At 41.1% G+C, this 25,741-nt stretch overlaps 1 protein-coding gene across 2 annotated transcripts in view; it reads right to left on the bottom strand.

Moving 5' to 3' along the window:
- The window catches only part of CD96 (CD96 molecule), a 99,467-nt gene extending 92,105 nt beyond the window's left edge, over positions 1-7,362 (bottom strand). For both annotated transcript variants that reach the window (XM_028153251.2, XM_008146686.3), the window contains exons 1-2: positions 7,302-7,362; positions 4,987-5,343 (exon numbers count right to left, since the gene is read on the bottom strand). In XM_028153251.2, coding sequence (XP_028009052.2) covers positions 4,987-5,343; positions 7,302-7,362 — 418 coding nt within the window. The remainder of the gene's footprint in view (positions 1-4,986; positions 5,344-7,301) is intronic.
- Positions 7,363-25,741: the final 18,379 nt, after the last annotated feature.

A 25,741-nucleotide genomic window follows, 5' to 3' on the forward strand; every position in this document is an offset into this window, starting at 1 on the left:
CAAACAACCTACCAGACATCATTCCGGATGTCCTTCTGGACAAAGCTGCTGCAGTGGAGGCTGATACAGAGGTGGTTAGGGGTGATGAGGCAGGCAGGCGAATGGTTAGGGGTGATGAGGCAGGCAGGTGAGTGGTTAGGGGTGATCAGGTAGGCAGGCAGAGGTGATTAGGGGCAATTAGGCAGGCAGGTGAGTGCTTAGAGGTGATAAGGTAGGCAGTTGAGTGGTTAGGGACGATCAGGCAGGCAGGCAGGTGAGCAGTTAGGAGCCAGTGTTCCCCGATTGCAAGAGGGATGTCCGACTAAACCAGCAGTCGGACATCCCCTGAGGGGTCCCAGATTGCGAGAGGGTGCAGGCCGGGCTGAGGGATCCCCCGGCCCCTATGTACGAATTTTGTGCACCAGGCCTCTAATATATCTAATAAAGGGTTACTATCCAAAATATATAAAGAATTCATACAACTCAATAACAAAAACAAACAAACAACCTGATTTAAAAATGGGCAAAGGAATTGAATTCAGTTTTCTAAAGAAGACATACACATGCCAACAGGTACATGAAAAGGTGCTCAACATCATTATTCATCAGGGAAATGCAAATCAAAACCACAATAAGATGTCACTTCATAATAGAATGGCTATTATCAAAAAGACAAGAGATAACAAGTGTTGGTGAGAATGTGGAGAAAAGGTAAGCCTTGTACACTGCTGATGAGAATGCAAACTGGTACAGCCACTATAGAAAACTGTATGGAGATTCCTCAAAAAATTAAACATAGAACTACCATGTGATCTATCAATCCCACTTCTGGATATATATCTAAATGAAATGAAATTATTGTCTCAATAAATATCTGCATTCATATGTTAATTGCAGCATCTATAATAATAAAAACATAATATGCTAATTAGACCTTCTGGACGTCATTCCGAATGTCATTCTGGACAAAGCCACCATGACGGGGCCTAGGCAGAGGTGGTTAGGGGTGATCAGGCAGGCAGGCAAGCAGTTAGGGGTGATCAGGCAGGCAAGCAAATGGTTAGGGGCGATCAGGCAGGCAGGAAAGCAGTTAGGGGAGATCAGGCAGGCAGGCGAGTGGTTGGGGGTGATCAGGAAGGCAGAATGGTTAGGGGTGATCAGGCAGGCAGGCAGGTGAGTGGTTAGGAGCCAGTGGTCCTGGATTGCTAGAGGGATGTCTGACTGCCTGTTTAGGCCCCTGCAGGATCGAGTCTAACCCAGCAGTTGGACATCCCCCGAGGCATCCCGCATTGCAAAAGGGTGCAGGCTGGGCTGAGGGACCCACCCTCCATGCACGAATTTCATGCACCTGGCCTCTAGTTATTTATAATAGCCAAACATATGGAAACAACATAAGTGCCCATCAATGGATAAATGGGTAAAGGAAATGTTCTGATACACAATGGAATATTATTCAGCCATGAAAAGGAAATCCTGCCATTCAGATAGGATGGATGGACCTTGAAAGCATTATGCTAAGTGAAATAAATAAGACAGAGAAAGACAAGTACTGCATGATTTCACCTATATGTGGAATCTAAAAAATAAATGAAATCAGAGATACAGAGAACAGATTAGTGCTTGCCAAAGGTGGAGGTGGGGGATTGGAAAAATGTGTAAAGGAGGTAAAAAAGTACAAACTTCCAGTTATAAGATAAATAAGTTCTGGGGAGCTAATATACAGCATGGTGACTAAAGGTAAAAGGCCTCTAAGGCTTTTGTTGTAATCTGGGAAATTAAAGTCACAATATACTCTTATAATGAATCCTAATAACTACAAATTTTAAAATGCATCAACATCTTACAATCTTACATCAATAACTTGAAAGCTCCTAACCTAAGGGGAAACCCTGTTGAGTAAAAATGAGTAAGAAGCAAACACCAGCCCAGCTGCCATAGCTCAGTGGTTGAGCATCGACCTATGAACTAGGAGATCATGGTTTGATTCCCAGTTTCGGGATTGATCCCCAGTAGGGGGTTTGCAGGAGGCAGCTGATCAATGATTCTCTCTCATTGTTGATGTTTCTATCTCTCCTTCTTCCTTCCTCTCTGAAATCAATACAAATATATATTTTTAAAAGAAACAAACACCTAACTATTATATTTCTACCCTCATCCACAGCCTCAGAGCACTGACTAACACAAAGGAATGAAATATTGAGAAAAGAGAAAAGCATCCCTTCTCAGCTAGGCCCTCAAGGAACAGGGGACAGGAGTTAGCATGCCCTGTTGTGTGAGCAGAGGAGGGGGTGGAATAGCGCATATGACAACAGAAAGGAAACAGGAAGAGGTCCCAACTGCCTCTGGTTTCTCAGCATTTTCATATTTAGATTCTTATATATCACTTCAATTTGCATCTATTTATGTACATCATAAATGTTTGCAATTCATGTGTGCTTTGCCCACCCAACTAGCTTGCAAATGTAAAGATCTCTCAGGGATTTAAGAGGGAAATGGCACGAGTATGAATAGAAGTGAGAGAAGATCAAAAGAACAAAGGGGGAAAAGATCTATCATTGTGTGGGGGCCTGTCAGGGCTTTTGAATGGCAACTGCCTTCTCTGAGTGTCTACCCCTTAGCTCTATGCCAGGCTTACATTTTTAGTCGCTCCACAGTGAAGAATTTTTTTCCCCTTGTTTCTATTTTCCTCCCTTTCTACCTAAATACACAATGCTAGAACCATTTCCCTGACACCGAGGCCATTGCTTTTCATCCAATCCAGCTGAACAGCAGCAAAGCTAAGTCAGAAGACTGGGGATTTTCTAACCACACAGGATGCAGACCTGGCTCTGTCTCTCTATTGACGTGCAGGGTTTTTTGTTTGTTTTTTTTTTTGTAGCTACAACTGGGCCCCTTGGGTTGCCCTTTATTTTAAGAAACACACTTTCCTTAAAGGCAGTACCACTCTTCATTTTAGAGAACACACTACCTCTTTTCCATTTCTGACTTCATGCTGAAGACATCATATTTCATATAGGATCTGTATCCTATTTCCTAGAGGCATATCAATCTATGTTGCCAATCTTGAAGAGTAAACAGTAAGTCCTCAGATATGTAATCGTGTAGTTTCCAGATCTAGGCAGAAGTAAAAAATCTATGTCTAAGCCAAGGTCAATGTGTACTTGTGCTCACGTATAACAAATGGACTCTTGGGTTCCAAATTAGGCAAGTATAAAAAGAGGGAGGAGGATTCATTTTTAATAAGAATTAAAAAATAATTTACTCAGTACTATATTATACTTAATGAAAACTACCGTTTACCACACTTGTATCCTTCGATAGGAACCATGCTAAGTGCTTCACATAGATTATCTCTTTTAATCATCAAAATAATGATATCTATGAAGGAGGCACTATAATTACCTATTACGTTTGTTATATAAGGAAACAAAAGCTTAGAGACTTTAAATAACTTGGCAAAGATGATGTATATAGTAAACAACAGAGTTAACATTAAAATCTGAGCTGCCTGACCCCAATGCATAAATGATGTTCTACTTATTTCTATTCACTCAACCCCACCCAACCCTATCCCCAATTGAACTCAACTGCTTTCTTTTTTTTTTTTCTGGAAAACAAACAGCAATGGGACTAGCGCATTGTAAGGTGGTGGTGGAAAAGGGTCTAGTCTGTAGGTGGGCTGTTTCAATCCCATGGTCTTATTTCTTGCTAATAAATGGAGAGGAGGTAATAAATCCATACCTGCTTGTCATGGGCAGCTCTATGCCCCCCTTAGCATAGCCTTCATGAGTTATTTTCTGTTTTTGTTTTTCTTGTATTACTAGGCCACTTTGCCTTGAGTTAAAAACATTCCATTTCCAGTGCACTTTTCATTTGTTGACTTATTAGTAGAAATAGAAATAATTGATTTTATGACCAAGTACTTTAGGGTGGGAATTATTATGGTGATTTTCCAGGTGGACTCAGAGAATGACATGACAGATCTCAGGTGAAATTCCTTTCTAGCCAGAAAGGAGCTAGAACTTAATTAAGCCTAGGACTCCTGCCTGCAGAGCAGGTGTCCAAAGCATGTTTGTGTGAACGCTACATGTGCAGCAGCCTTGTTGGCACCCTTAGCTACCCTATATTAAATATAGCCAGAGCACTTCTGTGAATTCCTCCACAAACCTGCTCTATCCTCTTTGCCTCCTATCCTGGCACATGGCACTGCCATTCAGGTGTGTGTGCCAGACAGCTGAATAGCAACCTCAATTTTTCTCTCTCCTTCACTCATACTGCAATTGTCTTATATTACCAAGTCATGTCTCTTTTATGCCCAGTGCATAAAATTTCTCTTTTTCTTTCTTCAATCTTTTTCTTTTTATATCAACCCAAACAACATTCTGTCTCCTCTGGGTTCCTAAGATTGCTTCCTAATTTGTGTCCAGTGTTTCCTTCTTATCCACCTTCATTTCATTCTCATACTAAGGTCAGGATGATCTTTTCATAACACAAATACAACTAGGCAATAAATGTCATACCATCATTTGCTGAAAATGCTTCAATGTCTTTCCACGATAAAAATCAAAACCTCAAACATGGATGACAATGCCTTATAAGATCAGGCCCTTACCATATCTCGTACTTCATCCCCTAATCTCTGCACCACAGTCCCACTGATATTTCTCATTTCCTCAGACACTGCAAAGCCCTTCACACAAGCTGTTGCCTCTCTCTGGGTCACTCACCTACCTCCCACCTCTGAAATGGTGTGAACACCTAGTCTTTCTTTAGACCTCAGCTTGGACGTTGCTTTCTCAGAGACAATTTCCCTGACAGCTATTATATTCTCTCTCACAAGATCATTGCAATTCTTGTTGCTTATCGCTGTTGCAATTTTACATTTATTGGTGGAATTATTTGATCAGTTTCTATCTCCCTTACAAGCAATACCACTTTCTGTTCAACTTTGCATAATTAGTACCATGCTTAGCCCATAGTTGGCACATAATACATATTGGTGCTTACCATTTTCCTGAATGAGAAGGTTGTAGATTTTAGTCTGACTGCCTTGTGGGTAAAAAATAAAGCTGCACTCATACTTCCCACTGAGTGAGGAGGACATGTTCCTTAAGTGCAGAGTCCATGTTGACACATTCCCAGGAGTTTCTGTGAAAGTCACCAGTGACTTACAGGGAACCCCACTGGCACAGTGGAAGCCATATTGGGGGTGATAAAGGGCAATGAGGTCCACCTTTTTGGTGACCTTGGACCATTGCATTTGCACCAAGATGCCTTTCTTCTGGGTTTGGCAGGTCAGATTGACATCAGAGCCAGGTAAAGCATAAATGTCTTCTCCTGCGTTGAATTTTCCTTCCCATATCCCTGCAAAGGAAGAACATGAGCCATCAGTTTACATGATTCACATGGAGTGACTCTTAATTATAAACTTGGATGGCTTTGATGAAGTGAGTGAGCACCACAGGAATGTTCTCCCTGGCTGCCTCGGGGATTGGAGAGAGCTCATGCACGACCCAGATAGAGAAGCCTGGATCTCAATACATGTGAGGAGGCATTTACTTTAGGATAAGAGAGGAACTTACTGACTTCTGAATGTTTACTTTTTGTTGGTTGGGCTAATCTAAAAAATAACAAGATCTCTAGCTACTGGTGAATAAAATCAAGACTATTTTAAAATTGAAATTCACCATCAAACTTATTATGGCAACTATTCTTACATTTAATACAATTGGCTTTTTTTGGGTAATGCATCAACAGCTGCATGTAACACTCAAATGGTATTTTCTAAAACTACAAAAACAACTATAAACTCTGTGTAGCAGTTTTTAAAAAATATACATACAAGAGGTGTTTACATATACTGTCATGTTTAATCCTTCTCACATACTAGAGTGATATTATTAACACTCCTTTTCAAAGAGGCAACTGAGGCACAGGCAGATTAAGTTGTTTGTTCAAAGTCATACCTCAGTAAAAGAATATGAATTGGGCTGCCTAGAATCTGCCCTCTTTCTATAACCTCATAACCTTCAAAATGACCCCCAGATTGGCTGAGAAGGGTAGGAAATTTGACATTCAATATATATGGATTGAAAGGGCTTTTATCTCCATGTAGTTGGAGTTTATGGGGGGAGAAGGGAAAAAATACCTCAGGTAAAATTTCCACTAAAGATAAATCATTTGGTTAGCATCATCTATAATCAATGCTTTGAAATACTAGATATAAAAGAAGATTCTCTCCCATCAGTTCTCCGATCAAATGGTAGAGGGGACTCAAAGTATGTTAAGTATTGCATCTTTGACATACCTTCAATAGCGTAGGCCTCGGTTTTAGAATGAACATGGAATACTTTTAAAGGAATGACATATTATTGTGACAAGTACTACAGAAGCTAACAAAGGGAAAAGATAAAACGATGACAAGCAACTAAGAAGAAACAAGGCTCTCAAAGGTACTTGACAAACAGGAATTATTACACTTTTATGGATGCAAAAGCATGGGTAGGCAGAGGTTAGTACAGTTTAATGTATCTCCCTGTGAGCTCTCCTTTGCCGGATAATATGCTTCTGATCCTATCTACCGCATTATATTCCAAAGTCTCCTTTGATTTAGAAATTCTCCTTAAAAATCTTAGTAGCTCTATCTGAAAAGCAGAGTTAATTCTTAAGACACCCAGGATCGCTATAATACCCTCATGCTGTGGGATACAGAGCTAATCTTTCTTCCTACCATTTCTAAATAGGCCCGTTAGGCTTTGGTTCCCACTGTCATAAAGACCCTGCTATGTCTCCCAGGTCTGTTACCTGCACATGGCTCATTAAATTCAACATATGCTCAACTGCCAACAACATTCGTATTTAGAGGAGAAATGCTTGTTATATCCAAAAGAAGAAAAAAAGGATAGTTGAAAGAGAGAAAAAAGTTGAGCAAGGATCTCTGAACATTGATGGCTTTATGAGTTATTTATTTTTGTAGTATTCCAGAGTTGTTCTGACTATCGTTTGGAGAACATTTCATTTATAAGAAGCAAAATTTCCCAGTTACTCCAGAGATCCTCTTAGGAAGGAAATGGGTAAAAATGTCTCTGAGCAGTGGCACAAACCACCCATCCCCTTCTTGGTTTTATTGTTCCTTAGTAATCCTTTGTAGACTCTAACAGCACCCCCATAGCTGCTGCTTAAATACATAACTGAAAACCTTCGGAACGATCTGCCTTTGTGCTCAATTTCAACAGCAATATGAGGCATCTTCAATGAGCAAGAGGCCTCCCTCGCCCCCTAAAGTGGCTGATTTGACAAGAAAGTACAACTGGAAGCCTTACCCCTGACAAAATGTATCTGGATGATGGAATAGACAGCACGGTATGTCCATTTTTTCTCCATTGTCTCCTCAAGGCCTTACAGCAGCATTTTCACCATGATCACAGAAGTCAACTGATGCCTTTAACTAAACAAACTTGAGCCACCCTATTCACACTGAAAAACCCCAAATCTACCACACGCCCGTGTCTGTTTATCACTTGGCAAGACCCCAGGAAATGAAACGTAGACAGGAAAGTAATGTGGTTCAGAGCTCAGTATAACCTTCAACAGAACAGAGTCAAAATTGTTCTCTGAAACCTTGTGTATCACCTTTGTTAAAAGACTTTTCAGTACCCACAGATTCTCTCTGTCAGGATCTCTGTGTCAGTCGAGCTCCTTCTAAATCCAAAGGAAATCACGCAGAGCACTTCATAATGTGCTTTTCATGCACTTCTTTCAGGAGCACAAAGTCATTTAACAAATGTGAGCCTCGTGTCTTTTATAATAGTTTTTCTGTTCAATTTTAAAATGTATTTGCTTTCCAGAATTGCTCCGGGGTGAAAGAACAAAACATTAACACATTTAATAAAATCTGAAAAGTAACTGAGGGGAGCATCAACTATCAAACCAAACTTTATTGTCCCCCTCTTGCAGGGGACCCACATTTCCTGGGGGTGGGGGAGTGAGGGCTCCTTTTCTGCCCCTGGTCTGGGAAGCACTGGAAGTTAGACAGGGAAGTTGCCCACAGTGCTGGTGGAAGGCCTCTTCTGCTGATGGCATAAAAGCTTGTGTCTCAGCCCCAAACCATAGAGAGCAAGTCTGAAACGATCAGAATGCAAAGGCAGAGAAGTTCCTACCTTAGCTAGCCACCAAGCATGTTACATCTGGCCAGTAACTTCCATTTACAGAGGACCAAGATAGGAGAACAGGGAAGTGACTCTTCAGACATGATGAGTGTCCCTTGACAGATCTGACTTCATGGTTTTCTAGCTTAGGATAAAATAGACCATCTTCACCTTCCAACATTAAGAAGACAAGCGTTAGTTGGAAGACTGCAGTGTTAAGTGTAATAAACAAAGAATAAAAATGAGTAATGTATGTGTCAACATACAACTGTATGGACAATGGGTGAAGTATTCTGTGACCTCAGTCTCACTACTACATTTTGGAAGCACCCAGATAACCTAAAGACAAAGGCAAAGGTGGGACTTCATTCGCGAGGTGACAATTTCTTTTTGAGGCCAGGGAGAGAGAATTTTCACCTGGTTGTCATCATGTATCATGTATCATGACATCATGTCATTAAGTGCATACTAATCTCCCCAATTCAGGGACTTGGGGTGAATATGAATGATGCTAAGACATAAGGCATCATCCTTGTCATTGAGGGGGTTAGATTTTAGCTGGGAGAAGAGAGATTTACAGATGGTGAAACAGGGCTACCAACTTCCTGGATGTCCAGGCTACCCTGTACACATACTTGCCATGATTGTCATACTTACTCATTACTACTCAGCTAATGATGTTTCCTGCAAAGGCCAGAAGATGGAGTTACCTATTTCCTAATTTAGGCCTCTTCAAGCATTTACCACCCCCTCCCCCCCCCCCCCCCCGCAACCTCCCCACTAAGTCTCAGATTACTGGAGGTGTTGGGTTAGGTGGTGATGACAAGCATATTTCAGAGAGAGAGTTGGGGAGTTTAGAGTCTTTGATTGAAAGGAGGAGACATCATGGCACTTGATGCCTTCATCTCTTCCTCATTTCCCCTAGAAATTCCAGTAAATGACAGTGATGGACTATAGAGGTAAAAACAGTTCGATAGATATACTGGGGAGATCCTAATCTGTAGGTTGGTGTCCCTACTAAATTGGGACACATTGCAAGCCTGGGGAAGAAATTTAGTTACCTCACTCCACTTCTCATATTAAGGGGAATTTACCTAAGTGGAACCAATAAACATGTAAATTTATTGAATTCTCTAAGAACAATACCCCTCCCCACTTGATGTATTTAGATATCTCCATTTAAAAAAAAATCCTAGTTTGAGGATATGTTTATTGATTTGAGAGAGAGAGAGAGAGAGAGAGAGAGAAGAGAGAGAGAGAGAGAGGAACACTTGTGTGAACGAGAAACATTGATTGATTGCCTCTTGTACATACCCCAACTGGGGCCCAAACCCTAAACCTAGGTATGTGCCCTGACTGGGAATTGAACCTTTTGTTGTGAGGAACAACTCTAACCAACTGTGAGCCACACTGGCCAGGGCTAGATGTCTCCTATTTTTTATTGCTTTAAAGTAAAGCAACTCCAAAATATAAAATAAAACACCTTAAATTAAAAAAAAAGGAAAATTGTCATATATTTCCCTGAGCTATCTATTCACTTTTAATGGAATCCTTACCTCTCATTGGGTTTGGCTACTCAAAGCACCTGGTCAGTGGCTGCTGGGCAAACTGGCCTTCTCTGGGTATTTATTCAGGGCCTGGTTCATGGTTCTTATATCTAGAAACCTCTGCAGCCGAAGGTCATCAGATTTGACTAGTTTTCCTTTGGGACCCACCCAGACTCTAAGAGAGGGAAAAAGAAATTCAGATGCTCACAGACTCTTAATTGAATGCACCTGGTGCCCTGCAGCTGCGAGACCCAGGTGACAGCTGCTCCATGGCTGTTTTCATGCAGCAGGTGGCAGCAGCACCCTGCAGACCAGCACAGCTCTCCCAGATGATGGGAATTTTGCTTCCATTGTCTTTCAATCCCAATATTATTTTCTAAAGGCCCTTTCAGCATGGGGATAGGCATTCTCTAAGCTTAAAAATAACTCTTCTATAGAAGTCATGTCAATCTCTTCTATTATCCTCGCTGCTCACCAAATCCCAATTGCACGGCATTTCTTCTGTCTTAGAGTATACTCTGCTCATACAAAGAGGAAACAGAAGCAGTCAGTTTCACACACAAAAAGAAATCTTGAACTCCTTGAACTTCAGAGGCAAATTCAATTATTTACAAAGAGAAGCAGGGACACTCATTATTTCTGCTACTGGCGAGCCATAACTGGTTGTTTTGGACAAACTTTTTCTATGCTCCATCTAAACACTTACCCTCAATGAGAAAAGGACATTTTCAGAAGTAGGAAGTTGAGCAAAATGGTAAACTTACTTTTGTGGTTTTCATAGAGGTTAACTCAAACATTACTGATTTGTCTTGCATTTTATTCTTTACTTATATACACACACACACACACACACACAAAAAAATGTGGAGTGTTAGGTTTCTCTCCCAAAATGTTTAGAAGCCATATTGCTTAATGTTTGTGCTAATAAAAAAAACATATTTGAGTGCCAAATCTTAAAAGATTACAAAGATCCATAGTTCTAGGTGATTTAAAAACATAAATGATAAAAACCATGTCTTACCCTTTAGACACTTGCATTTTGCTGCAGAAAACATCCCCAAGTGAAACAATGCACAGGATCAAAAGTGGAAGTAGGACAGGTCTTTAGGCAAGAGGAGATCTCCCAGGGATCAAGTGGGATAGGAGCCTATGAAGTGTGGATTCTAAATTTGCCTTTATATTATAGAAATGGATCTGGTGGAATCCATGAGGTAAGCCACCTCAGGCAGAGAAAACAGTAAGAACCAACACTTGGTAGTATTGAAGCTAACGGTTAATTCAGTGATTTGATTATTATCATTGAATAGAGACTTTACTGGAGGCTTGAGGCAGAAAAAATTGCCCAACCAGTGAGCTTATTATGGAGGGCTTTAAATGTTAGCCTATAGACTTTTTTCTTATATTAGACAGAATTATAGAATTTTCAACAAAAGAGCAATGTATTTAAATGTAACATTTTAGAAGGGAGAGTGATTAAGTTGGCATGTGTAGATTGAATAAGAGACGGAAGAAATGGGAGGCAGAATATCTGTTGGGAATTGTATATTTCTTTAGGCACCTGAGGACGAGAGCCTGGTGATTGGCAGAGGGTGATGGAGGCATGGACACTACAAGAAAGGGGAAGTAAGGCTTGTCCAACTGGACACGGAATCAGTCTCCCGCGAAGTTTTGTGCACCAGAATCAGGAGAAAGAAAGCCTGTAATAGAGCTGGAAGGGCCGCCCCACCCAAGGAGCACCAGTCAAAGGGTCACTGGACTTTGGTGGGAAGTGAGGAGTCACCAGCCCGGGTGCAGCACAGAGGCCCTGCCTTCATGAGAGCCAAGTTCCTCCTTTCGGTTTTTACTCAAATTTTAAGAGTTTTAGGAATTACCATCTAATAGAGAGAAAGAATTTTGTGAGACTTTCAGCACAGCAATCTGTTTTACAAGCATCATTTCTACCATGCTCAATCCCATCTATGAAAGACTGCTTTTAATTTAATACATTTTCCCAATGACATGATCAATATCTGCTCATTATCAGAAAACATTTTTAAATATATTTTATTGATTTTTTTTTATAGAGAGGAAGGGAGAGGGATAGAGAGTTAGAAACATCGATGAGAGAAACATTGATCAGCTGCCTCCTGCACACTCCCCACTGGGGATGTGCCCACCACCAAGGTACATGCCCTTGACTGGAATTGAACCTGGGACCCTTCAGTCCGAAGGCCAATGCTCTATCCACTGAGCCAAACTGGTTAGGGCACCAGAAAACATTTTAAAAGATTAACAAAGAAAATAAAAATCAGCTGGAATCCCAATCATCCAAAGACAACACTTATATTTGTCTTATATCTTCTTAGACTTTTACGTAGATATATATACATGAAGAAAATTGGTATTTACTATTTTTACTATGTGCACTCTAACCCATGCTTTTCTGCTTACACTTTACAACATATTGTAGATGTCCTATATAATAAAGAGCTAATATGCAAATTGGTCATGATGCCATCACAGTAATGACCGGTCAGCAGAAGGCTGTATTGCAGCAGGCACACATGGGTGGGCGGTGCTGGGCATGGCGAGGTGTGGGGCTGTGTGCACCACCCTCACCAGGAGATGCATGAACCACCTCTCAGTTCCCCACCCCCCCACTCCCATGGGCGGCAGCAGCGGCTTCCGCCTGCCTCCTGCGGGTGGCGGCTCCCTCTTGCCTCCCACCGAAGCAGCGCCGCTCCCTCCAGGTTCCCGCAGGCGGCAGCAGCTCGCTCTTGGCTCCTGCGGAAGTGGCGCGGCTCCCTCCCGCCAGCTCCCACAGAAGCAGCCTACTATGCACGATATCGAACGCTGGGCCACTAGTATACACATGTTCTAAAACAAAGATAAGCTTCTTCCTTTTCAAATGATTGCATATTTCACTGTATGGGTGCACAGATAATAACTTTAAGTAAAATAAATATAAAGCTTCCTTCTAATGTCTTACTTTGAGAAATACAATTATGAAGTTTAACATAATAATTATAGTTAGTAATATTTGAATGTATGTTTTTAGCAGCAAATTGAAATAAGGAGGAGAGGAAAAAGGGAGAGAGAGGAGGAGGAAAGAGAGAACTTAATTTTTTCTAAAATGCTGGGAAGCTAATGTTGACTCAATAATAACTCAATAATTTTGACTTTTGTAGAAATACATTTTAGAAACCATTAGTATTTCTAAGGTTAAGTTAACATAGCCAAAATGTGGAGAAATATTTTAAATTCTACATTGTATCCGGCTTTAAAACTTTGAAATTTATTTAAAACTAGAGGCCCCCTCAGCCCAGCCTGAACCCTCTTCAATCTGGGACCCCTCAGAGGATGTTTGACTGCCAGTTTAGGCCTGGTCCCCAGAATCGGGCCTAAACCGGCAGTCGGACATCCCTCTCACAACCCGGGACCACTGGCTCCTAACTGCTCACCTGCCTGCCTGACTGATCCCCCTAATTCCCCCCCCCCCCCAGCCTGATCATCCCTAACCACCTCTGCCTGCCAGCCTGGTCGCCCCCGCCAGCCTGGTTGCCACCAACTGTCTCCCCTGCCGGTCTGGTCACCCCACTCAGCCTGCTATTCATTGTTATTGTTACTGTGATGGCATCCCGGATAATTTGCATATTCCTCTATTATTAGTATAGATGTCTTCTCACAGTCAATGTAGAAAACACCTTAAAAAACTGAGAAGTGTTGCAATTGATTTTAGACCTTAAAAAAATTGTACAAAGCTAAATCACATACTGGGATTCTTTTGTAGACAGCTACAAAAAATATTCTTTTTTAAGAAAAATCTTTATTATATACTAGTATGACATACTAGTATGTCCCTTTTCCCCCCTCATTGACCCTTTCTATCTTGCCCCTACCTTCCACCCCAGGCCTTCACCACACTATTGTCTGTGTTACAAATATATTCTTAACTATATTGTATTTTTACAACTGTAGATTTACATAGAAATATTGTGTTTCTATACTTGGTGAAAACAATAAGCTAGTTAAAATTTACCAAGGATTAGATCTGATCTTTTGCTAGTAATTCCCCCATCCTACTTTTTCCCTCCAACTTTTCTTTTAAATAGAGTTCTGAGTATGAGAGCAAGATGGAAAGAGGGAGAGAGGGAGGAAGGGGATTGCGAGGGAGGGAGAAAGAGAGAGAGGGAACTTGCACTTTGATATTTGTTACTTTTTGTGATGGTGTAGCTCAATACAACCTCAATTAAGTGATGCTATCAGAAAATATATCACAATTAATAGTACTTCCCTGTTAACTGAGAACTAAAACAAATTCTTGAGGGAGGGAGGATTGTAATGGGGAGGGAAAATGAGTAAGTTAGAAAGTTAGTTCTTTTTGCTGAAGATCTTTTTTATATTATTGTTTCACATTTCTGGCTCAATGAAAACCTTGTGATGAACATGGTGATTGAGGTTCTTATAGAGACCACCAGATGAAGAAACTGAGACTTGAAAGGTAAAGGTGTCATGCCTAAGTTAATGAGCTTGTTGTAAAGAATCCCATACTACTTGTTATATTGAGCCTCATATTACACTATTAAGTTATTTAGTTTAACATAATCAACAGTTAAAACCAACCATTCTTCAAATTAAAATACAAATTGCCTCTAATATCTGGTCAAATAAGAACCAATCTAGAAATCATACCTTATAAAAAATGTAATTCCCATGACATTTCTCTCTATTAACATATACCTATATATCACGGAGAAAACAATAGTAATATATCAATATATATTTGCTCAAGAAGCTTCCGTTTGTGTGTTTTGTTCACTTGCTTGCTGTTCAATTTGATTTCCTGGAGGAACTCTGACCAACTCTGGGTAAATCCAGCCACACTATTTTGTATTGAAGGTATTGAATTAACCTCATACTGGTGTTATATAACTCCATATCAATTCATTTCACTTTCATAGTTCTTCAGCCATTTACTATGTATTTATTTTTCCCTTTAGTTTGGCTCAGAAAAAGCAGTGTAGGTCTCCTATTTACATCTCCAGACAATTCTCTTCCTCTTTCTAGCCTCTCCTTGATTCTCAGCACACACAACCCCTGGCTGCATGGGGAAGCTGCTATAATTACCCAATGCCTAGCTGGTAAGGCCCCATTTCTAGGAGAATGAGACGATGATGCAAACAAGTGAGCAAAGGAAAATACTGTATGGAGATTCCTCTTAATCAAGCGAGGATCCTCAAAGATTTTCTATCCTAAAGCAAAACTATGCCTTGTAGCTTTTGAGGATGTTAGAATCGCCTTGGAATTGGGAATATTTTTTATCAGTTTCATCCTCTAACCATAGTTATGGAACTAAGGGACTTCAGAGGAATCACCCCCCCTTATTCCAAATGAGGAATCTGGTGCCCAGTGAAGAGAAATGATAAACTTGAAGCCACATAGTTATTTATAACATAAATACCAACTCAAGAATTTGGCTTTACCTTGGGCCATTTCTTCCCTCATAAAGATTAATCACGTCATAAATGTTGCTATTTGCAGGACCAGGAGTAAAGGAAGCAGGGTGAAATGTGAGCGCTAAGTTACAAATGCTTGAGAGGAACCCAACATTTCACCACAGCTTTGCCAGGCCCTGCATTACTGGGTTGACCCTGGCTCCCTCTCCGCCCCCCTCAATCCCACACTCCCTCATTCACCATAGTTCTGCCTCCTCTATCTTTTCTATCTTTCAGAAGCTCCTTGTTCATTAAACCCCAGGAGGCATTTGCCAAATTTTCTGCTTCAAATACTCTTCCACAGACTTGTTTCCTGACTGGATTCTCTCAATCTGAAGAATCACCCCCCTCATTTTATAAATGAGGTCATTCAAATACCCTCTCCTCCTCGCGAACCTTCTTGATGCCTATAACCGTTTAAGGGAGCCCCTGCCATGGATCGCTGTCACATCAAGAGCTGTATGTCCCTCATGGTGCTTATCACTATGAGAAGTTAGGTTGCTTATGTTCTTATTTGTATGTTGATTAGATTATAAACTCTGTAAGGACAGGGGCTTAGTGTATTTGTCATCTGTTATGCCTCCCAAAATGCCCTTTTATTCCAGCTGCTATGAAGGCAATCAAGCTATTTACATGCACAACCTGACAGCACCTGTCCTCAGAGGCTCCGAATGCCTCCCACTTTCTGAGGTGGCATCTGTGGGGCAGAGACACAGGGCCTCATCCATTCTGACACATGCACAACCCTGGAAGTTCATGGAAGTCAACACCCTACAGGAAAACACATGACACATGGGAGCAGGAGCTGGTGTATAAATCCTTCCTCTTCCGATCTTTAGGCGAATGATCCCAAGGTGTATTTTACATGGCTCCTCACAGCGTGCCCAGACACATTTGTCCATGGTGCAAACTGCTTAATAATGCACCCTTGGATTGGCTTTCCCTTTTTCCCTGCTTTATTATTTTTTTTTTAATTTCCCATTTCTGTTTAAGAGAATAATATTCCAAAGTACCTGTAACAGACCCTTACCTTGGGCTGTGCTTTTGGGCAGTGTGCATGTTATGGCTGTCTCCCTACTCACTGCTCTAACCCCAGCCCTCAGAATGGTATTGGGCACATCGTACATACTATATAAATATTTTGGATGATACTCTCTTGACCAAGTAATGCCATTTCCTATCAAGGGGATACTTATCTCACAATGTTTACAGCATTGAAATAAACTAATTAAATAGTCCTAAAAATAGGACATATTTTTTCTTGACAAATATTGGGCTCCATCTACATGTCAGGCAGTATGATTGACTCAGAGACAAAGATAAAGAACCTTTCCCCTCTCCCTATGTCATTTCAGCATAATCATGGAAAGGGGTGATCTCTACAAGTATGAGCAGTTCAAGGACCCCTGTTGGATTCACCACCAATATGACCTTTAGGTCCCCTGTGAAGAATATAAGGCTAAAAAAAACTAGCAGCTCATAAAAGAGCCGACAGTATGTTCCCTGTCAAAAGTACAGACAATATGTATCTTGACAAAGTGAATATAAAGTTTAAAGACATTTCATGGCTGACTTTTCAAATGCTCAAATCAACTAGAGAAAATAAAGAAATCTTGTCACATACAGCTTGAAATTCAATAGCAGTTCTTAAGATAGAAGTAAGGGTGACAAATCTAAGTCTACCGATGTCTATCAGACAAGATTTTTTTCTCTGATAACCAGAGAGTTAAAGGGTATAATGCTATAACTATGGAGAGATGAATGTGATAAAATCCAGGGCTCTTACATATAGACACATAGTATTTAAAAATATCAGAAAAACCACAATGCAATCTTTTCTGTCACTATAGCTTAGCATTCACTGAAGTTATTGCTCCCTGGGAGCTGCATTACTCCAGACACGGTAAGCCAATTTTATCCCAGCAGAAAACAGAAGGCACACTCTGAAGCGATAATCGGGTAGAGTTTAATATGTAATTCATTTATGAAGTTGTGGTTGGGTGTAGGGGAAACAAGGGTTGACATAGTTCTAAGAACTACCACCAAGGGGAAGCCATTTTCTTCCTCAGAACTGAGGGGAAATGGGGGAGGATCAGTAGGAGAGTAGCAGTGGGGAGGGACTTGCTGACAGGAATGTGGCCTCGGTATGGAAGTGCAGACAAACTGGCAAACGCTCAGGTAGAAAAGGAGTGGGGACATAAATATCCTGACTTCACTCTCTTAGAGGGAAAAAGGAGAGTAAGGTCAGATATTTATTTGCACTCATTTGCTGAAGCCAGAGATCAAGAGACCTCGTTTACACAGTGCACACAACTTAGCCTCCCAAAGGATCTAGAGGGACAAGCAGGTAATGTGCAGCATATCAGCTATGTGGTCTTCAGTTAATGTAACAGGAGAGGTCACAGGCTTTCTTTACAGGTCGACCTGTACTAGAGCAGGGCTCACCCTTCATTGCCCAGCCTACTGGTGAGGAGGCACCTCAGAAACCAGCAAACAATGTGCAGCAGGATGATGGATGAGGACTCTTTTCTTCCTTAGAGAAAGGCTTAAAAAATGTCTCTTTAGTCATGTGCAATATGAGGTGTATTTTATGGGATAGAGCTCCCCCTATTGGCAATGCCTGAAAGAGGCTCTCATCAAAGATCTCATGAAAGAAAATGAAATCGTTAAAAGTTGTTTCATTTTGTTCTGGAACCTAAAGAAGATGCTTAAACTTTATGAGATACTATGTCCTATCATCTGTAAAACAGATGGGTGTGAAGATTGATGCTCTATACAGTGCTTGGCACCAAAATAAGCCTACTGTAAAATGACCTATTAAATTAACACAAGATATAACAATAATCTTTTGCCAAATGTTGATTTGTAATTATTGCCTAATTCTTTCCTTGATGAAAACAACTTAAATTTTTTTCCTCTTTGTGTCAACGGTAGATTCAAAAGAGCTGCTGAAAAGTGATCTGTGTTCTGGTTAGTGCTATCCATCATTAACTGAAGTCCCCAGCTATGTTTGGAATCCCTAACACAGACAGTGATGTATGGAGCAAAAGGTGGCCAAAAAGAGTGGTTTTCAGACAAGGATTTGAGGTCAGAGGAATAGTTTAGAAAATCACATTTTGCCTTAAGAGAGACATTGGGGAAATGAGACGAGTGAGAGAGAATATTACAATGTCACCTTTCTAAGCAATGTTATGTATGGGGTATGGTCAGGCACTTAAGGTCTGGATTGATATTAGCTTTAATTAAAAATCTGGGATTCACTAGATGTTCGGTTAATGACCTTGGTCAAATAACTTAACTTCTTTGAGCATTAGAAAGGTTGTTATGAGAACTCAGTGGGACTGCATATGTGAAAGCTGTCAGGAGTCCAGAAGTCTGGCTCATAGTACAGCTAATGAAACCACAATAAAGTCCATAAAAATAAGATGCAAAGGAGAGGAGGTAAGAGAAGGAAGACTTTCCAGACAAAGCTTTTCCCCAATTCAGTGATGTAGACAGATAAGTCATTTAGCTTTTCTAGACTCGCATTTCCTCATTAATAAAATAGTAAACTGCTAAAGATCACACAAATGAACATGGCCTCTAGTTCATTGATTTAAGACAAGTTTAATGGTCATCACTAAATGACTTAGAGAGATCTCGGCATTATGCAATCTGCTTGGCCTGCCATTAAGTTATGAAGCATAAGATGTCCACAAAATATAGAGATGATAGGCCATATAAAATAAAAAATTACAATAAATTATATGAGTGAATATGTTAGCTCTGGCAGATGCAGCCTATAATCCCTTGATGCTCCCCCGCCCTCCACTAAGGAGGCTTTTTCTCTGATCCTTAAAAATCAATGTTACAGTGAATTAATCATAGCCTGCTATAGCGATGGGCTTAATGGGAAAATCTTTCTAGGGCTTAGATAAAAATCTAAAGTAAACAGCCACCCAATATATAGATGTACTGGTTGGAGCACAGAGACACTATAAAAGGCATTTAAAATTTAATGAATAAATCTACTTTAAAAACGTCTAAACTGGAAGAGGCTAGGAGCTCATATTCTCTATCATTTTGCCTCCTTAGCAATTTTTAACAAATCAAATTTAAGTTTCATTAACACCAGGTTCTGTGGAAGTCATAGGCAAGTTAACCAGTGCTCCTGCCCCAGTTACTTCCTGGCATGGCGTTGGTTCTATGTTATTTAATCTAGATCATACGAATGTCTACACCTCCATCAAATTCATTTGTGAATTTAAATTAGCCCCAGATCATTCAACAACTGAGTCTTTTAAGCTAAACCTGAGAAAGTCTTTCAAGTTTCTTCAGCAGAAGAAAGTTGTAACACCTTGATAGCAAAGAGGGATGATTAAAACACTCATTCTCCACAAATTTACATGGTTCAAAACATTAGGCATAGCCGAAACCGGTTTGGCTCAGTGGATAGAGCGTCGGCCTGCAGATTCAAGGGTCCCAGGTTCGATTCCAGTCAACGGCATGTACCTTGGTTGCGGGCATATCCCCAGTAGGGGGTGTGCAAGAGGCAGCTGATCGATGTTTCTCTCTCATCGATGTTTCTAACTCTCTATTCCTCTCTCTTCCTCTCTGTAAAAAAAAATCAATAAAATATATTTAAAAAAAAAACATTAGGCATAAAGAGGCTGGGATCTCATGTTCTCATAAATATTCAGGAAATGATGAGTCAATATGTACTCAGAGGTGGCCAAAATGTTCTGATTTATCATGTGTTACTTTCCCCACAAAGCAGGTGACAGAATAGGAATAAAGCAAAATGAATCTATTCTTATTAGATTGGGGCCACAATCTCATATTGTGTTTAGATATTGGATTTCCTGACAGCTTCCTGTATTGTCTGCTCATTGCTTCCAAGGGAGCCAAGGAATGGCCCAGGACACCAGTGTGTCTAGGATGTGAGACATCTTAAATGGATGACACAATTTCCCTGGGCTCTGCTGCCAGTACAGTTCCCTAAGCGAGTTAGTGTTTATGTGTTGGTGATATTTGGGGGATCAATGGAAACCAGAGAGAAATTATCCTTGCCTGGAATAATGATAGCATGAAAGATAGCGAGAACACAAAGATGAATACTCTTATGATGGTATCACTCAGGCAGTATCGTCTATCTGAGTGAGGAGTTTTGTTTCTTTTGCTTGAGAAAAACTCAAGGGCTCTTTTGGCATTGGTTTCCTTTCCTCTCAGATTTTTATGGACTATACTTGCCTCTGATATTTCCCTTATACCCCATCATGGGATATTCTGCTCTTTCCTATATTTAATGTGACACATGTTCCCAAATCCACATGTTGTAGGGTTGGTTCTTTAATCCTTTCTAACAAACTTGATCTGTCTGGCTCAAGGCCTCAGTGTGACAAAATAATAAAGTACCCTCTTCTCTTTGAGTTACACTTGAGCCTTGGTCTGGCTTTCTTTTTTCTTAAAAATATGTTTGATGATAGGTCCTGAAGTTTGCAGATAAGTGGAAGACCAAAAACATTTTCCATTAATTTTAAAAAAATGACATCATCTGGCACAGAAACAGAAGAAAAAGTAGACAACTTTGAATCAGAACAAAACCTGGAAATTAATAGTGCTTTGTTAAAACAGAAGTACCTGGGTTGGAAGGTGTGGGTGGATAGGCAGGTGGGGAGAGGTGAGAGGCATCACACCACCCAATCAGAAGATACCTTCAGCCGAAACCGGTTTAGCTCAGTGGATAGAGCGTCGGCCTGCGGACTGGAGGGTCCCAGGTTCGATTCCGCCGAAACCGGTTTAGCTCAGAGGATAGAGCGCCGGCCTGCGGACTGGAGGGTCCCAGGTTCGATTCCCGTTAAGGGCATGTACCTTGGTTGAGGGCACATCCCCAGTGGGGGTTGTGCAAGAGGCAGCTGGTCGATGTTTCTCTCTCATCGATGTTTGTAGCTCTCTATCCCTCTCCCTTCCTCTCTGTAAAAAGTCAATAAAATCTACATTTAAAAAAAAAAGAAGAAGATACCTTCATCCTCCGGTAGCTCCATCTAGAATTTCTGGGCCCCATAGCATCAGCAACTGACTGATTTCTCTGCCCAGCAGTGCCTGGGCAGGAGGATCAAAGTCAGCCCTCTATCTGCTGCACTGGGGCTCCACTCTGTCCCAGAAACTGACTGGGTTAAGGGTCACCTGGCTGGAAAGGAACATTGGCTCTTTCCTATCCCAGCTCCCCTTGCACAGAGGGTGGGGTTCCTGTGAAACTTGTTCTGACTTCTGCAGGCAAGTCCTGAGCAGTACTTTTCTGCTCCCATCCCCCACCCCCCACCTCCATACACACTTGTGTGGCCAGCTCTTCTCATTCTTCTTTGTAGGCCATTCAACGTTCCACTCCACAATATCATCTATCTGAAGTTCTGTTTTCTTTCTTCTTTTCTTCCCTGTCTAGCCTTCCTGCTCTATTTTTCACCAGCAAGTTCAAACAAGCAGTGTGTGGAGGCTGAGAGTAGAGAATTCTTCTGGAAATAAAAAGCAGAGTCAGAAGTAGCAGGAGAGGAAAGCAGTTAAGTACTTTCAGGATAGGATTTTGATAATGTAACATTTATTTTAGGCTGAGAAGGAGCAGAGAGTGAAGAAGAAGAGACTAATAATTCAAGAAAAAGGGGGAAATATAAAGGACTGTATCTGAGATCAGATTAAGAAGCCGAGTTCCAGAGCATAGATGGAGTAATCAGACTGAAAAAGAAAAGCAAAGTGGTTCCCCTTTAACAAGGGAACAATATTATGGTGAAAAAATGCAAGTAATATTGGGATGTGGAAGTAAGAAAGTTAAAAACATTCAGATTTGAATCCTCAACCTTGGATATAAATAGAAGAGAAGGTGGGACATTAGTTGAAAATCAGTGAGAGGATCTCTGAGGAAAATGAAGCAGGAAGATTTGAACTAGCAACTAGGAGGATGGGGACAGGAGGTCAAAGAAATAAAGAAAAGCGTTCCTGAGCAGAAATGAGAATGTGGTGCAAGATGACAGGTTGACTTTGTACTGGAATCAACAGTACTTGCTGTCAGGGAGCAGGAGAGGAGAATGTGTGACAGGCGGTTGCTACTTGTAAGATGGTGACATTAGAAGGTTGAGAGGTCCAGGTACAAAGGGAAAAGGGGAGACACATAAATTTGCTGACTATGGGGTGTGTAGGCAGTAATGGAAACTAGGAAGGTAGCTGAAGAATGGGGAGAACAGGAGGGCTGAAGGGGAGAAGAGAGAAAAGGGAGAAGGTCAACTGTCTCTCCATTGTTCACCATTCCCACTGGATCATACTTTTTGCTGTAATTTCACTAGTAGCTTAAAAAACAAGGAGTTGAATAATATTCAATTTGAAATTTTGCTACTCCTTATTCCAATAGCTCATTGTTGTACTAGCTAACATCAATATATGTGGGCAATTGGCTTTGTCAGAGGGAGACTACACGCTGTGGCTTTTTTGAGTGGAGTGAGGAGAAAAAGGGTTGTGATTTCAGCCTAAGATCAGCAAACTGAGAACCACAGGCCGTGGACTTGGGAGTCAGGGAGTGAGGGATGATCCTTAGAGGAAGCAGGACACTAAAGAATAACCTTTGCCTACATTATTTTTGCCATGTTGTGTCTTACGGGTATCTGGCATTGAGGTACAGAAATGGTTGTGAAATTCTATCTAACCTCTGACCCAGGATCACGCTAGTGCTCAATTAGAAACCAAGAACTAGCATGCTGTGGAGAAGTGGGAGGGAGATTGTCTGATTAGATCAAGACAGTCCACCACATCCAAATACAAATGGTGCCAGACCTTGATTGCCTCTTTGTCTTTGGGCAACTGCCAAGTTTCATCCCAGGAGGTCTTTATTTTCTTTCAAGAAACCAAAAAGACATTAATCACTTAATTCTTCGTGAAGTTAAGGTGAAAGATTAGAGGGGATTAGAGTCAATTATAAACACAGTCCCTTCTGCCATGCTTCCTGGGGACCAACAGAAGCTTGTCAGACCCCTCATTAAAGCAATTACTCCCACAAACCAGTCATATCTACTTTATCTATTGGCCTTCCTGAGTCTATATTGAAACCAAACCAGAGAAATTAAGAGGACAAAATAGAAAATAAAATACCTGAAAAATTCACAGATCCAGACTAGAAGGACTGTACTTACAGTCATGATATATATATAGATAGATGATAGATAGGTAGGCAGACAGATATTTATCATAGATCAGGACTGATGAGAACTATTAGTTTCTAAAATTGATTAATCTAAATATTAATATTAGAGCAACACTTTCTGAGCTAGAAGAAATGGAAATGATGGTGGTATTGGTAGGAGATGAAAGGAAATTGAACATTAAGTAAATGATAGAATGGAGGGGCCCAAGGAGACATCTGAGCCTGGAAAGAACTACTGGTGCCTCCTGTACATCGCAGAAGAATGCTCAGCCTCAGAGCTATGATGAATGGTGCATCTGCCCAGCTGGCTGCTCGGCCAGAGCAGAGTCCACATGAGACATTTCTATCATTCAAAACAATAGGTCCACAGTCGTGTTGTTTAAACATTTGCCAGGTGTCAAGGTGAACTGGAGTATGACAACCTAAAGTCTTTACTGTGTGACCTCAGAGTCATTTCAAGCTGTTTCCTCATCTTTTATGAATGTTAATTAAGCTAATAACACTTTTATGTATTTCTTTTTAATATTTCAGGTCTGTCTAGTGATGCTTCACTTTTTAAAAATCTTACCTAATAATAGACAAACATGTAAATTGATCGTACCTCCGCTACGCCCACAGCCAATCAGAGTGAGTAGGCAAATTAGAAGGCCAAACATGGCGGTCACCCAGCTGCTCCAGGCATGGAGTGGACAGGTGGGGCAGGACACCTGCTATGAGAGGGAGGGCGGAGGGGGAGGGAGGGCGCGCGAAGGGATCTACAGGAGTGGAGTGCTGCAGTGAAGACAAGACTGCAGACTCCGGAGTCTATAGCAAAGACGAAGACAGCAGACTCCGGCTCAAGTCTGCAGTAAAGACGAAGAAGGCAGACGCTGGCCTGAGCAAAGGCCTGGGTCCCGGGTGCTGGAGGAAAACCGGTGCTGGAAGCCAAGGGAAGGAAGACCTATTGAATGAATCTCTTCATGCAACGGGCCTCTAGTGTTTAATAAAATGATAAAGAGTTATCGTTAGAACAATAGGGTGGTGAAGGCCTGGGATAGGGGGTGAAGGTGATCTAGAACCCATAATCCTGCATGCCTTTTTGCAATATAACTTTGCCACTCCTTCAGTTAAGTGGTTGAACCTAATTGCCTTCCCTTTGATCTGAGCTGGTCTTATGATTTGCTTTGGGCACTAGAATATGGTGATTTCTGGGCATAGGCCTTAAGAGACCTTGCAGCTTCACATTTGCACCTTCTTGGAAGTCAGCTGAAATGTAAAGAAGTTCATGATAGACTCTTTGATGACTGGAAAAGGAACAAGATGCTCCAGCTAGCAGCCAGTACCAACGCTTTAAATAAGAGAGGTCATCTTGGGTCCTTCAGCCCCCGCCTACACCTTGCAGATTTGTCCTCACAAGAACAATAAAATAATTGTTTGGGGGAAAAATAGAAGGGGTCAATGGGGGTGAAAAGGGACATATGTATTATTTTCAACAATAAAGATTTTTAATAAATAAATAAATTTTAAAAAGTTAATGCAGTCTCAACATAGGTATTTTAGTCACACAGGAAGGCAGAAAATATCCTAGCAAATACTTAGAATTTCTCATTCGCATGCATGGAATTAATTTCTTCCTGTGCTAGTACAACGGGTTCAGCTATGTTTGCTTTGGGATTTTAAACTTGAGATTTTTGCTGGCATTTACATAATTAAAAATCCAACATTAATTTCATCTTGATACATAGATATGGTTTATTTTTATTTTTCCTCTTTCAGAAAGGAGAGCTGGTGAGAACAGAAAGGGACATTCATTTGGTAACTAAGATAATGAGTTGCTAACGTAAGCCTTATGGAGAACTCTGAAGGAAATGAAGGACAAATAGCAGTGCTTGCCCGAATTGTAAGTCAGTCAATTCTCCACTGAAGTGGACGGGCTATTTCATTTATAGGGAAGAGCCTTCTCAACCTGCAGTATTAGAATAGAATTTAAGTTATCAACAGCACTGGATTTAGAACACAAAACCTGAACTTGAGCCCTATTTACTAACTCTATAAACTTAGATAAATTATTTTATGTCTGAGTCTGCTTTCTTATATGGAATTAGAGGCCCACTGCATGAAATTCGTACATGGGTAGGGTCCCTAGGCCTGGCTGTCAATCAGGTATGATCAGGGCCTTCCAGCTGCTGGCCGGGGCCTTCCTTCATTCTGAGCCACCCCCCAGGTGGTCAGCACAGGTCATAGTGAGAGATCAAACTCCTGGTCTCCCAGTCGAAGTTTCAAGGGGACACTTTGAATATTAGCCTTTTATATACATACTAGAGGCCCAGTGCATGAAATTCGTGCACGGAGGAGGGAGTGTCCCTCAGCCCAGCCTGCACCCTCTCCAATCTGGGAACCCCTCGAGGGATGTCTGACTGCCCGTTTAGGCCCGATCCTGGTGGGCAGTCT

This window comes from Eptesicus fuscus, chromosome 3 (assembly GCF_027574615.1).
Source record: "Eptesicus fuscus isolate TK198812 chromosome 3, DD_ASM_mEF_20220401, whole genome shotgun sequence".
NCBI lineage: Eukaryota > Metazoa > Chordata > Mammalia > Chiroptera > Vespertilionidae > Eptesicus > Eptesicus fuscus.